We start from the raw sequence: 16,132 nt of genomic DNA on the forward strand, positions 1-16,132 counted from the left end.
ACCTTATGTCCCACACAACAAATTTCAGAAATCTTCTACATCAAGCAACTTCAACAACAGATCAGAGCTCTACTACATCTGCAGATCTTGATCCCAACACAGGATATTCTTTTTGAAATTAATAAAATTAGTGCTCCCCCTTGCCATGGGGGGTTAACTCCCTTAGAGAGAAGGGCATTTTTTGCATTTTACTGTCCTCAGTGCCAGGGTTTGCCTGGGGTGGCGAACAGTAAAAATGTCTGTATGTTTACCCATCCTTATTGGGTGTATGGACATAATGCCATATGTCCTATGGCTCTTAGTCGATGGGATCATCGGAGAGCAATAGCTATGGCGGGGATGGAGTAGTCACTGCCCTAGCCAAAGCCGTAGTCCTGCCCGCAACTAAATCGGGCGGGCAGACCACTGTGTTGACGGTCTCTATACTCCATTGCCAAAATATAAATTAGGCCCACAGTTTGGATGCTGCCACACAGTTAAAAAAATAAGTAAGTCATTAAATTTACCCCCAAATAAAACCCAGTTCCACACGGGGATCCTGTGAATGCAAGGCCACATCTTCTTCAGCCAAGCTGAAATTTGGACCATATTTTGTCTCCATCAGTATTACCATTTCCAAATTGCAATTCTTACCAAATCACAATTTGGAAATCGCAATTCCTGATTTATGTCAATTTTATATTTAAAAGTAGCAATTCCTAGTTGGCCACAAATTGACCTACGTCATGAATAATAATGAGGTATGGCAGAATATGTGACCCACTGGTATCACAGCCATCACAGGGATTGTGGCCTACTGGAATCAGCAGACTACCATGCCTGTGGTTGCTTTTTAATAAAGCAATCTTTTTTTTAATGCTGCCCGTTTTCATTAAAGACAAATGGGATGCAATTCAAAAAAGAAAATTAAAAGTGAAAGTTTAATTTTTTATGAGTAGAAGGTGGTCCGTGGGACCATCCGGCCTGCTCCTAACAAATATTTTGTTTAACATTCTCCGAAGGGGACTCCTTCCCATTTACAAATGAGTTAATACCAATTTTGAATTGATGGTAAAGTATTACTGTTTTCCATACCATATTAACAGGCAACTTCAACAAAGCTTTGTACTTCTGGCCCCACGTCTATATGCTTTCACTAAAGAACTAGAAGTTAAGGTCACTGTGTAAGGACTGGAATAACATAGTTAACAAATGTGCCCAAACCCATAAAAGATGAATCCTAGCCTGGACAAGACACAAAAGGTGGCCCCATATAGTTGGAATGATCAACTTAAGAAACCTGAAGTTAGCATCCCTGAACTGGTGCAAGGAATTGAACACATCTTTGTCAAGGGTGGTAACTTCACCTGCTTGAAAACCTATAGTGCACTGAAGCAGTTAGGCATGTGAAATACTTCCAAGCCTCTGCCCAATCTGAATTCAGGTCCAGACTCCTTTGTTAAAGTATATGAGTGATGGGCCTGCCCAAACCTGAACTCCATTCTCACCTTCACAAGGTACATGTGATCTTTGTTTAGACACTCAACATTACACACTTAAAAATTACCCAGTTGAAGACCGTGGTGCCCTGAGGGAGGGAAGGGTGCCTTTTCTCAATAAACTGGTTATTTATATTTACTCCTTAGTGTCACAATGAGGTGCTGTCCAACAAAAAGCTTATTTACCTGCTTTAAAAGGTGCTTTAAAAACATTTTTTTTTTAAATATCAGAGGTGAAGAGAAGAATACCTTCTCTTCCTTCACACGGCTACTTCGCTCTTTCCTCTTACTGACTCCATTATTATACAGATGAGATGTGATCTAAAACAATTGATAAATTATTGATTTAATACACAGATTGTTTTTAAGAGGAAACCACAGGTGCCAAGAACCTCTTTATGGCCATGGACACCTGATATAGGCCAGCAAGGCATTTCTTTGTGTGTTTAGTTTTGGTTGTCCATCTTGGAGAAGTCATGCATTGTTTTTAAGTTTGATCTTTTTGCTACCTCCAAGCTTATTTATTGGTTCATTTTCTGACCTTTCCAGTTGTGCATGGACAAGCAAAGGCACAGTCAGAGGCACTGTGCATTACTAGTCAATCTTTATGATGCATCTGTCTTTGGCGAAACCTGTGTCACTCTTTTGGTCTTGAGCCATGGGTGCAGTTAAATGGCAGGGGGCTTGAAGATTGATTTCTGTGATTTAACCAGCATTTCACTGGTCCAGGAGAAGCCTTTCTGGTGGGGTTTCATGATACCTTGTGATGCAGGTCGGCTTGGTTGTCAAAAGGATCTCAGCATTAACCCTGGTCTGAAGGGTACATGTGAGAATGGGAATATCTGGTTGTGTCATTCGTTGAGGCCATTGGCAAATTAGGCTTCAATAGGCAGACACATGGCCGGAGTTCGAGTCAGACATGGACAATGTCAATATAGTTGAACCTGATGCAGTCCTCTACTCGGCCACTCCAGTGCTGGATGGCGATTGTGGATGGTCCCCGTTGAAAAATTCTTGGTCTGGGATGGGCCCTCACAGGGTTAATGGAACAACAGTATTCAATGCCATCATTAGGATACCCAGATCCACTGCTGGTGAGATTCCCCATGGCTAGCCTTTTCCTTACCTGCCTTGGCAGTAATGACTTCCAATGAAAGATTGAGGAATGTTCCCTGGAATCTGGATCCACTGGACTTACAAATAATAGCAAGTGGACAATAAAAGTGAGGTTGCCACTACAACTGTTAATTTGTGAATGAAAGGTATTTATACAGATTCCTATATTTTGCTTGGAAACAGCCCTCATACGCACACTTGAAAGACAGGTGTAGAATCAAAGACTTTGTTGATGAAAGAATGCCTAGCCATATCCCTGTGCCTCATGTGTTTTCAAGATTGCTATTCCTTCGTACCAGCTTAAAGATTAGATACATCTCACTGCCAAATGGTTTTGCACCCATTGAGTGAGATAGAAGAAACTTTCTGTTCATCAGGGCCATTATGTTTTTGTTCTTCACAAACAAATTCTGCATTGGGGGTTGTTTATGAAAAAGAAAGAAGAACATAGAGTGGTATGACAGAAGATTGTGGCCCACCTCAAAAATGGATGCTTTTTCTGCAAAAATATCCCTGACAGGCAGTTGGAGATCTATAAATCTGACAGGCGATCCTCACAAAGGAAAATGGGTGTGGAAGTGCGGGGGTGCTTCAGAAGGAAGAACCTCCAATGGTTGCCTACCAAAGCTTAACTGATGCCCTTAGTCACCCATCTTTGGACGTAATTGTCAAACCATTTGCGCTTGCTAATCAAATTTACAGGTTCAAATGACTTGCTTTATGGCTGCAGTGCATTCTCAAAATTTGACATCACAGGTTTAAATCCTTTGATTCCCATATAACATTATCCTTTAATGAGAGCGGATGTTTCAAGGAATGTGAAAATTTCACAGTTTGTGAAAACCCACATGTGAGTTTTGTAACTATTCACAAACTTGAATTTGATGGTAGGTGTTGGACCTCACCGTCCTTGCAGGGTCATTCCAAAACATTTTGTCTTCACCCCTTCTATTTTGCTGAATTAGGTTTTGCTGGCTCGAGGTCTCTGTGCACTTTACTATTGCTAACCAGTGCTTAAGTGCATGTGCTTCCCCCTGTAAAATGGTAAAATTGGCCTATATCTGATTGGCATATTTAATTTACTTTCAAGTCCCTAGTAAACTGATATACCATATACCTAGGGCCAGTAAATTAAATGCTACTAGTGGTCCATGTGGCATGTGTTTTGCCAGCCACTTAAGTAGCCTCTTAAAACGTATCCCAGGAATGCAAATTTGTCTTGGTAATATAACCACTTGCCAAGGCTTAAACTCCTCTTTTATTACATATAAGTTACCCCTAAGGTAGGCCCTATGTACACCATAGGAAAGGTGAATTGTAATTAAACAAATCAAACATATGGACATGTACGTTTATGTTTTGAAAGATGTGAAAAACTCCTATATTGGGTTTTCACTGCTGTGAGGCCTAGCTCTCCCATAGGATAGCATTGGGTTGCTCTATTACATTTAATAAGTTCTAACTTTTGTTTGGGAACAGGTGAACATTTGGGGTTTGGGGTTTCAGAAATTGTAATTAAAAAATCTATAAAAGGTAGAGTCTGATTTTAAGTTTCAATTTTGAAAATGCCACTTTTAGAAAGATGGCATTTTTCTACCCTAACTATTTGGTGTTTGCAGCCTATTCCTTGGTCACAGGACAGGGTATAGTGGACAGTTGGACTTTGATTATTCCTCCCAAACAGACACACAATAGAGGGATTAAGTATGCCTGGATGAGCCATCAACAGGCAGAATGGGGGACAGAGCTTGGCACAGATCCACTTGCCCCTGAATGGGCTGTACTCTGCCTTTACTAAAACCACTTGTCACCCCTGCATTGTTCCTGCAGTAAGCTTGGAGCCAGGACAGGCGAATCTGGAAACTTCAAGCATGTCAAACAGAATTTTTCTAGAAACATTTCCTACTCCAGGGGCATCAGGTATGAAAATAGGACTACCAGACACACTCCTCAGTTCACTTTGATCCCTTTGAACATGAGAATTACAGGCCCATCATGCTGCACCCTTGTCTCTCGAAAAATGGCAGAAAAACTACTGAATCAACGGCTCTCAATGTTTATTGAAGATAAGGACCTTCTCCGTAGAACTCAATCTGGCTTTTGTTCTCAATATAGCATCAAGTCTGGTCTTCTGCTTGCTTCGGAGTCTTTGCGTCAGATTCTGGAGCAGGGTGACACTGCAGCACTGCTGCTATTGGATCTGAGGGCAGCTTTTGAGCTGTATCCCACAGCCTCCTTCTTGAGAGGTTGCGTAATTGTGGTATCTGTTACAAGGCACTGCAGTGGATGGCTCTTTTGAAGTTATACTGAAACCTTTTCACTCTCGTGTTCTGTTACTGCAGCAGGGGGTGCCACAGGGCTCCTCAATGATCCCTCCTCTTTTCAGTCTCTATCTACGCTCCCTGACTGACATTGCCATGTGTCATGGTTTTGACATCATATCCCACGCCGATGATACGCAGTTGATTGTCACCTTAACACAGAATTCTGACAATGCGGCGGCTTCTCTTAGAGCCTGTCTGTCAGATGTAGCCTAATGGGTGTGCCTTAAATTAAAAGCGGGCAAGACTGAGGTTCTCATTTTGGGCAAGCAGCCACCAATCTGGTCTCCTAACTTAGGCCTCCTTTCTTCACCATAGCCTAGGGTTAAAAACCTCGGTATTTGGTTTGATGATAATCGTACCTTTTGCAGTCAAATTACAGCTTTGGCAGGCAAATGTTTTGGTATTCTAAAATTCCTGAAAAATACTGTTCACCTTTTACCTGAGTCTGCCAAAGAACACAGTGGTTTAGGCACTTGATTACTGTAATATTCTTCACTTGAAAGTCTCTCAGTGTCGGCTGAGACTCCAATGCATGCAAAATTCTGCGGCCAGGCTACCGTTAAATCTTTCTAAGGCGGCATCCAAAATCACAGCTTTGAGCAAATTGCACTGAGCCCCTGATCAAGAAATGCTTTCCTTTAAGGCTCTCAGCTATTGCTTCCGAGCCTTTAGAAAGACAGGGGCCAGGTACCTGTACCCGCTTATTAAGCTTTACTCGCCTATGAGATGTCTCAGGTCTTCCCAGTCTTAGCTCAATTACCCAGAATTAAGAAAGTCCGTACTGGGGGGTATCTCTTTCAGTTTTTTGGCACACAAGTTATGGAATTCTCTTCCGTTTTTTCTCAGGAAATCAGAGACAGAGGTTTTGTTCTTTAAATATCTGAAAACCTCGCTTTTTAGTAGGCTGTTCATTGTCTGGTTTTCTGTTAACCGTCCTGGTAGTTTCTGACTATGGGGTACTGGGACACCTCCCTGAAGTAACTATTGCACTTTAATAGTTCTATTGTATTGCAGTGTTCTTTATGGGCCTGCAGAAGGTTTCTCAGAGGACTGCTTGCTGCTGTGTCCTGCTGTGTATTTCAGAAGACTGCTTTGCTGCAACTGCAAAGACTGTTTTGCTCCCTGAAGTCTGCCTTGAACCCTCGGAGGCCTGCCTTGTTGTTTGAGCCCTGTTCTACTGCTAAACCTAGGACTACCAGAGTGAGTTCAAGGGCTAGTTGGCTGGCCTCCTAATCAAAGCCTGAGGGACAGAAAAGGCTCTAACCATCTTAACCTGCATCTGGACCCAGACTGAGTGAGTCCTTTCCCCTGAAGGGGTAACCCGCCCAAGTGGTGTCCCTCAAGGCCTCGTGGTGGTGCTAAAGATGCCCAGATAGCCAAAATTCAAAACTTGAGACTTAGATAAATTGTGGCTAGAAACTGCTCTGAGAATCAGGAGGAGACCGGGACCAACCTGAAGGTCTATCCACTCAATGTGCATAGCCAGTTGTCCTGACTTTGTGGCAGGTCCTGCCATGCTCTTCTCTGCGGAAGCAGATCCTGTTCAGCAGTCCTTCGTTAAGGGGGTATCTAGCACTGTAGAACCATCATTGGCTACAGCCTCCTGCATCATTCCCCTGGAGATTTCCAACTTCCAAAAAAGTGTCTAAGTCAGAACGAAGAAATCCTCACTGCCGCTTCATCCATTAGCACTCTGATGATGACACTCTCTCTTCGGACACAGCCTGCACTTTAGCCCCACTGAACTTTACCTTCTCGAGACATTTTCTTCAAAACTTCTTCTAAATCCAAAGGTAAGCTCCGACTGGGCCTAATCCACTACTTGTACCCGGCCTGAGCTGCATTGCAGTAGACCATACTTTTCGTTTTAGACCCTTTCGGGCGACTAGATGTCTGTGGTGAACACTTTGATCTTTTAGGTGCTAGTTTTTACCTTATACCTTAAAAATTTGCAGCACCGGTTCTACTAATTAGGTTTTTGTTCTTTTAGTGTCAAATAATTTATTAAAATGTACTCTACTTTTCTAAATTGATGTGGAATTTTTCTTGTGTTGTATCTTCACTTTATTACTGATTGTGTGCTGCATAACTGCTTTACTCATAGCCTCTAAGGTAAGTCTGATTGCTTTTGTGCCAAGCTACCAGAGGGTTAAGCACTGGTTAATGTAGTGATTTTTGTGGGTCATCCTGACAGGGACTGTGGCTATTGCTTGGGAAAGGTTAACACCCTACTCAACCAACCATCCAACGTCTCACAATAAGCAAGGGAAGCAGTGTCATAACCATCACATACGTCTTATTGTCAATCAATAGTCATTCAAAATGGATAAGTGGGGTTAGACTGGTTTATATTTATGTCAATAACTTGTAACTTCACCAACTGTTTGGATCATGTGATTAACAGTCTACTCATGCAAATTAATAATTGATGCTTTTCTCCTCCAATTTGTAAACAGTGACAACAGTTGTGGGAACTCTGAGTAGCCGAACTGTAACGGGGAGCAGTACTGTTGAATCCAAACCAATCACAACGCCCCCTGAGAGCATCACAGGGGTACCAGAGAGCAGCACTGAGGAATCACAGGCTTCCACTGAATCCACTGAGATCAGCTCAAGAGCAACAGAGAGCAGTACTGATGGATCAAAAACAATCACAGCAAGCAGCATTATGGGATCTGAAACAACCACAGAAATGTCTGTAAGCTTCTCAGAAGGAACAGAAACAGGTGCGAGCAGCACAGGAGTATCAGAGAGCCTTACTCCTGAATTAGAAACAACCACGGAAATCCTAGGCGGCAGCACAGAGAGCATTTTTACAGAATCGGCAGCGCCCACAGAAAGCCCCAATATTAAAAGCACCGAAGTAACAGAGAGCAACAGTACAGAGTCAGAAACAACCACAGAAAGCATAGTGAGGAACACAGAGGCAACGGAAAGCAGTAATACTAAACTGGAAACAACCACAGAACCCCAGGTGAGAAGTCTCCAGGTAACAGACAGCAGTATCACTGAGCTAGAAACGACCACAGAAAACTCTGAGAGCAGCACAGGCTCAACAGGGAGCAGCATCACAGCGTCCGAAGAACCCACAGAAAGCCCTGAGAGCAGAACAGTAGTAACAGGGAGCAGTCCAACCAAATCAGAAAGAACCAAAGAAAATCCTGTAAGCAGCCCAGAGATAACAGAGAGTGGTATTACTGAATTTAAAAGAAACACAAAAATACCTCAGAGCAGCCCAGGAGCAACAGAGAGCATCATAACAGAATCAGAAGCACCCACAGAAAGCCCTGAGAACACCACGGAAGTAACAGAGCGCAGTACTGTTGAGTCAGAAACAGCCACTGGAGGTCCTGTGAGCAACCCAGAGGTAACAGAAGAAACAACGACAAAAAACCATCAGATGAGCACGGAAACAACAGAGAGCATCATTATAGAAACAAAAGCACCGTCAGAACACCCCAAGATTAGCACAGGAGTAACAGAGAGCAGCACTACTGAATCAGAAACAACCACTGAAGCTCCTGTGAGCAGTGCAGAGGTAGCAATGAGCAGTAATCCTGAATTAGAAACAATCAAAGAAACCCATGAGACCAGCACAGGGACAACAGAGAGCATAATTACAGATTCAGAAGTACCCACAGAAAGCTCTCAGAACTCCACGGAACTAACAGAGCGCAGTACCGTTGAGTCAGAAACAACCACTGAAGGTCCTACGAGCAGCTCAGCGGTAACAGAGAGCAGAACTCTTGGATTAGAAACACCTACACAAAGCCATGATTTCAGCACAGCAACAACAGAGAGCATCATTACAGATTCAGAAGTACCGACAGAAAGCCCTGAGAACACCACAGAAGAACCAAAGCGCAGTACTGTTGAGTCAGAAACAACCACTGAAGGTCATGAGAGCCACTCAGTGGTAACAGAGTTCATAACTCCTGGATTAGAAACATCCACGCAAAGCCATATCATCAGCACAGCAACAACAGAGAGCATCATTACAGATTCAGAAGTACCCACAGAAAGCCCTGAGAACACCACGGAAGTAACAGAGAGCAGTACTACTGAATCAGAAACAACTACTGAAACTCCTGTAAGCAGCCCAGTGGTAACAGAGATCATAACTCCTGGATTAGAAACAACCGCAAAAAACCCTGAGATTAGCACAGCAACAACCGGGGGCATCATTACAGAAACAGAAACACCCACAGAAAGCACTGAAACAGAAAGCCCAGAGAGCAGCACAGGAGTAACAGAGAGCAGCACTACTGAATCAGAAACAACCACTGAAACTCCTGTGAGCAGCTCAGCGGTAACAGAGATCATAACTCCTGGATTAGGAAAAAACACAAAAAGCCATTTCATCAGCACAGCAACAACAGAGAGCATCCTTACAGATTCAGAAGCACCCACAGAAAGCCCTGAGAACACCACAGAAGTAACAGAGCGCAGATCAGTTGAGTCAGAAACAACCACTGAAGGTCCTGTGAGCAGCCCAGCGGTAACAGAGAGCAGAACTCCTGGGTTAGAAACAACCACAAAAAGCCATATCATCAGCACAGCAACAACCGAGAGCATCATTACAGATTCAGAAGCACCCACAGAAAGCCCTGAGAACACCACAGAAGTAACAGAGCGCAGTTCAGTTGAGCCAGAAACAACCACTGAAGGTCCTATGAGCAGCCCAGCGGTAACAGAGAGCGGAACTCCTGGATTAGAAACAACCACAAAATACCCTGAGCTAAGCACAGAAACAACAGAGAGCATCATTACAGATTCAGAAGCACCCACAGAAAGCCCTGAGAACACCACAGAAGTAACAGAGCAAAGTTCAATTGAGCCAGAAACGACCACTGAAGGTCCTATGAGCAGCCCAGCTGTAACAGAGAGCAGAACTCCTGGATTAGAAACAACCACAAAATACCCTGAGCTAAGCACAGAAACAACAGAGAGCATCATCACAGAAACAGAAGCACCCACAGAAAGCCCCGAGAACACCACAGAAGTAACAGGGCAAAGTTCAGTTGAGCCAGAAACAACCACTGAAGGTCCTATGAGCAGCCCAGCAGTAACAGAGACCAGAACTCCTGGATTAGAAACAACCACAAAATACCCTGAGCTAAGCACAGAAACAACAGAGAGCTTCATTACAGATTCAGAAGCACCCACAGAAAGCCCTGAGAACACCACAGAAGTAACAGAGCAAAGTTCAGTTGAGCCAGAAACAACCACTGAAGGTCCTATGAGCAGCCCAGCGGTAACAGAGAGCAAAACCCCTGTATTAGAAACAACCACAAAAAGCCATATCATCAGCACAGCAACAACAGAGAGCATCATTACAGATTCAGAAGTACCCACAGAAAGCCCTGAGAACACCACAGAAGTAACAGAGCGCAGTTCAGTTGAGCCAGAAACAACCACTGAAGGTCCTATGAGCAGCCCAGCGGTAACAGAGAGGGGAACTCCTGGATTAGAAACCACCACAAAATACCCTGAGCTAAGCACAGAAACAACAGAGAGCATCATTACAGAAACAGAAGCACCCACAGAAAGCCCTGAGAACACCACAGAAGTAACAGAGCGCAGTTCAGTTGAGCAAGAAATAACCACTGATGGTCCTGTGAGCAGCCCAGGGGTAACAGAGAGCAGAACTCCTGGATTAGAAACAACCACAAAATACCCTGAGCTAAGCAGAGAAACAACGGAGAGCTTCATTACAGATTCCGAAGCACCCACAGAAAGCCCTGAGAACACCACAGAAGTAACAGAGCGCAGTTCAGTTGAGCCAGAAACAACCACTGAAGGTCCTGTGAGCAGCCCAGGGGTAACAGAGAGCAGAACTCCTGGATTAGAAACCACCACAAAATACCCTGAGCTAAGCACAGAAACAACGGAGAGCTTCATTACAGATTCCGAAGCACCCACAGAAAGCCCTGAGAACACCACAGAAGTAACAGAGCGCAGTTCAGTTGAGCCAGAAACAACCACTGAAGGTCCTGTGAGCAGTCCAGGGGTAACAGAGAGCAGAACTCCTGGATTAGAAACAACCACAAAATACCCTGAGCTAAGCACAGAAACAACGGCGAGCTTCATTACAGATTCCGAAGCACCCACAGAAAGCCCTGAGAACACCACAGAAGTAACAGAGCGCAGTTCAGTTGAGCCAGAAACAACCACTGAAGGTCCTGTGAGCAGCCCAGGGGTAACAGAGAGCAGAACTCCTGGATTAGAAACAACCACAAAATACCCTGAGCTAAGCACAGAAACAACGGAGAGCTTCATTACAGATTCCGAAGCACCCACAGAAAGCCCTGAGAACACCACAGAAGTAACAGAGCGCAGTTCAGTTGAGCCAGAAACAACCACTGAAGGTCCTGTGAGCAGCCCAGCGGTAACAGAGAGCAGAACTCCTGGATTAGAAACAACCACAAAATACCCTGAGCTAAGCACAGAAACAACAGAGAGCTTCATTACAGATTCCGAAGCACCCACAGAAAGCCCTGAGAACACCACAGAAGTAACAGAGCGCAGTTCAGTTGAGCCAGAAACAACCACTGAAGGTCCTATGAGCAGCCCAGCGGTAACAGAGAGCAAAACCCCTGTATTAGAAACAACCACAAAAAGCCATATCATCAGCACAGCAACAACAGAGAGCATCATTACAGATTCAGAAGTACCCACAGAAAGCCCTGAGAACACCACAGAAGTAACAGAGCGCAGTTCAGTTGAGCCAGAAACAACCACTGAAGGTCCTATGAGCAGCCCAGCGGTAACAGAGAGGGGAACTCCTGGATTAGAAACCACCACAAAATACCCTGAGCTAAGCACAGAAACAACAGAGAGCATCATTACAGAAACAGAAGCACCCACAGAAAGCCCTGAGAACACCACAGAAGTAACAGAGCGCAGTTCAGTTGAGCCAGAAATAACCACTGAAGGTCCTGTGAGCAGCCCAGGGGTAACAGAGAGCAGAACTCCTGGATTAGAAACCACCACAAAATATCCTGAGCTAAGCACAGAAACAACGGAGAGCTTCATTACAGATTCCGAAGCACCCACAGAAAGCCCTGAGAACACCACAGAAGTAACAGAGCGCAGTTCAGTTGAGCCAGAAACAACCACTGAAGGTCCTGTGAGCAGCCCAGGGGTAACAGAGAGCAGAACTCCTGGATTAGAAACCACCACAAAATACCCTGAGCTAAGCACAGAAACAACGGAGAGCTTCATTACAGATTCCGAAGCACCCACAGAAAGCCCTGAGAACACCACAGAAGTAACAGAGCGCAGTTCAGTTGAGCCAGAAACAACCACTGAAGGTCCTGTGAGCAGCCCAGGGGTAACAGAGAGCAGAACTCCTGGATTAGAAACCACCACAAAATACCCTGAGCTAAGCACAGAAACAACGGAGAGCTTCATTACAGATTCCGAAGCACCCACAGAAAGCCCTGAGAACACCACAGAAGTAACAGAGCGCAGTTCAGTTGAGCCAGAAACAACCACTGAAGGTCCTGTGAGCAGCCCAGGGGTAACAGAGAGCAGAACTCCTGGATTAGAAACAACCACAAAATACCCTGAGCTAAGCACAGAAACAACGGAGAGCTTCATTACAGATTCCGAAGCACCCACAGAAAGCCCTGAGAACACCACAGAAGTAACAGAGCGCAGTTCAGTTGAGCCAGAAACAACCACTGAAGGTCCTGTGAGCAGCCCAGGGGTAACAGAGAGCAGAACTCCTGGATTAGAAACAACCACAAAATACCCTGAGCTAAGCACAGAAACAACGGAGAGCTTCATTACAGATTCCGAAGCACCCACAGAAAGCCCTGAGAACACCACAGAAGTAACAGAGCGCAGTTCAGTTGAGCCAGAAACAACCACTGAAGGTCCTGTGAGCAGCCCAGGGGTAACAGAGAGCAGAACTCCTGGATTAGAAACAACCACAAAATACCCTGAGCTAAGCACAGAAACAACGGAGAGCTTCATTACAGATTCCGAAGCACCCACAGAAAGCCCTGAGAACACCACAGAAGTAACAGAGCGCAGTTCAGTTGAGCCAGAAACAACCACTGAAGGTCCTGTGAGCAGCCCAGGGGTAACAGAGAGCAGAACTCCTGGATTAGAAACAACCACAAAATACCCTGAGCTAAGCACAGAAACAACAGAGAGCTTCATTACAGATTCCGAAGCACCCACAGAAAGCCCTGAGAACACCACAGAAGTAACAGAGCGCAGTTCAGTTGAGCCAGAAACAACCACTGAAAGTCCTGTGAGCAGCCCAGCGGTAACAGAGAGCAGAACTCCTGGATTAGAAACAACCACAAAATACCCTGAGCTAAGCACAGAAACAACAGAGAGCTTCATTACAGATTCCGAAGCACCCACAGAAAGCCCTGAGAACACCACAGAAGTAACAGAGCGCAGTTCAGTTGAGCCAGAAACAACCACTGAAGGTCCTGTGAGCAGCCCAGCGGTAACAGAGAGCAGAACTCCTGGATTAGAAACAACCACAAAATACCCTGAGCTAAGCACAGAAACAACAGAGAGCTTCATTACAGATTCCGAAGCACCCACAGAAAGCCCTGAGAACACCACAGAAGTAACAGAGCGCAGTTCAGTTGAGCCAGAAACAACCACTGAAGGTCCTGTGAGCAGCCCAGCGGTAACAGAGAGCAGAACTCCTGGATTAGAAACAACCACAAAATACCCTGAGCTAAGCACAGAAACAACAGAGAGCTTCATTACAGATTCCGAAGCACCCACAGAAAGCCCTGAGAACACCACAGAAGTAACAGAGCGCAGTTCAGTTGAGCCAGAAACAACCACTGAAGGTCCTGTGAGCAGCCCAGCGGTAACAGAGAGCAGAACTCCTGGATTAGAAACAACCACAAAATACCCTGAGCTAAACACAGAAACAACAGAGAGCTTCATTACAGATTCCAAAGTACCCACAGAAAGCCCTGAGAACACCACAGAAGTAACAGAGCGCAGTTCAGTTGAGCCAGAAACAACCACTGAAGGTCCTGTGAGCAGCCCAGCGGTAACAGAGAGCAGAACTCCTGGATTAGAAACAACCACAAAATACCCTGAGCTAAACACAGAAACAACAGAGAGCTTCATTACAGATTCCGAAGCACCCACAGAAAGCCCTGAGAACACCACAGAAGTAACAGAGCGCAGCTCAGTTGAGCCAGAAACAACCACTGAAGGTCCTATGAGCAGCCCAGCGGTAACAGAGAGCAGAACTCCTGGATTAGAAACAACCACAAAATACCCTGAGCTAAGGACAGAAACAACAGAGAGCTTCATTACAGATTCCGAAGCACCCACAGAAAGCCCTGAGATCATCACAGAAGTAACAGAGCGCAGCTCAGTTAAGCCAGAAACAACCACTGAAGGTCCTATGAGCAGCCCAGCGGTAACAGAGAGCAGAACTCCTGGATTAGAAACAACCACAAAATACCCTGAGCTAAGCACAGAAACAACAGAGAGCATAATTACACATTCCGAAGCTCTCACAGAAAGCCTTGAGAACACCACAGAAGTAAAAGAGTGCAGTTCGGTTGAGCCAGAAACAACCACTGAGGGTCCTGTGAGCAGCCCAGCGGTAACAGAGAGCAGAACTCCTGGATTAGAAACAACCACACAAAGCCATGATTTCAGAACAGCAACAACAGAAAGCACCACTACAGATTCAAAAGCACCCACAGAAATCTCTGAGAACACCACAGAAGTAACAGAGAGCAGTACTGTTGAGTCAGAAACAATCACTGAAGGTCATGTGAGCCGCTCAGCGGAAACAGAGAGCATAACTCCTGGATTAGAAACAACCACAAAACACCCTGAGATAAGCACAGAAACAACAAAGAGCATCATTACAGAATCAGAAGCACCCACAAAAAGCCCAGAGAGCGGCACAAGAGTAACAGAGAGCAGTATGACCAAACTGATGGCAACCACAGAAACTCATAGGAGCAGCATGAGACCAATGGTGCCCAGTACTATTGAATCAGAAAGAACCACAGAAATTCCTTTGAGCAGCTCAGATGCAGTAAAGAGAAGTAGTACTGCATCCAAAACACCCACAGAAACTCTTGAAAGCACCTCACCAGCAACAGAAGACAAAATTACTGAACCTGAAGGAACCATAAATTCTGCCATAAGTTTGTCAGAAGCAACTGAAACTAGCACTACTCAATCAGAAACAAACACCACAATTTCTATGAGCAGTTCAGGAACAACAGAGAGAAGTGCAAATGGTTTAGCAACCACCTCTGCTACAAGTAAAAGCATCTCCAAAGTAACTGAGAGCATCAGCTCAACCACTCTTGTGATGACACCAGATGTGAGCACCACAACTATTCATCAAGTGTCAAAAGCAGACAACACAGCAATCACTCATCTACTTCCAACAGCAGATAGTACATCAACAACATATTCAGCAGTGATTACTCCAACTAAGTATCTAACATCACCACCAGAGGACAGCACTACAGCAAAAGTAACCATTCCACATCCTGTCTCTCCATTTCTGAGTTCTGCAAGTCCTACCATACTCCTAAGAAGCAGCCCAATAGCAGAAAACATCACAAGTAAGTCAGTGATTAATCTTTCAATGTGGTGTTAGTTGTTTGCCATGGACTGGAATACTTGTATGAATAAAAATGTAGACCGAAAGAATATGTTACTCATGCTTAAGTTTGTATTTTGGCAGTAATTACTTCTGCCATCTGATGGGAAGAGAATTATACGAATCTGTAATAACAGTAGGCAATGAATATGGGTAGGATGTTACTGATGCACCTGGTGGTATTTTATGCAAGGGTCAAATCTTACGGTAGTCACATGGCAGTCTTCTCACACCTATGAATGAACTACTATGGAGATAATGACTCTGAAGCAAGATGGTGCTCTGTGCTGGGGAGCGACACATCAGAGTGGCAGGTGGTGTGACAGCTGCAGGATAGAAGGTGTGGCCTAGAGAATAGCAATGAACTAAAAGGCCTAGGGAAGTGCAATGAGCTGATATATATATTTGACTTCAAAGCAAAACTGACTATTTTTCAGAAAATGTAGGGCTCAGCTTTATGAAGATTTTGCATTGGGGCAGCCGACACAAAATAATTTTTTGTATTTAGTAATTTACGCAAAACATAAATTATGTGGTTTGGTTGGAAAAATAAGTAACACACTGCATCACACTGCCTTGCATTACCTTGC

The 16,132-nt window shown here is 44.6% G+C and overlaps 1 protein-coding gene across 1 annotated transcript in view; it reads left to right on the top strand.

Moving 5' to 3' along the window:
• LOC138265048 (mucin-4-like) overlaps nucleotides 1-16,132 on the top strand; it is a 223,263-nt gene that overhangs the window by 24,127 nt on the left and 183,004 nt on the right. Inside the window, exon 3 of the mRNA XM_069212596.1 lies at nucleotides 7,375-15,504. Within this exon, the coding sequence (XP_069068697.1) occupies nucleotides 7,375-15,504 (8,130 nt within the window). The remainder of the gene's footprint in view (nucleotides 1-7,374; nucleotides 15,505-16,132) is intronic.

The sequence above is a fragment of the Pleurodeles waltl genome, chromosome 11, assembly GCF_031143425.1.
Source record: "Pleurodeles waltl isolate 20211129_DDA chromosome 11, aPleWal1.hap1.20221129, whole genome shotgun sequence".
Lineage (NCBI taxonomy): Eukaryota > Metazoa > Chordata > Amphibia > Caudata > Salamandridae > Pleurodeles > Pleurodeles waltl.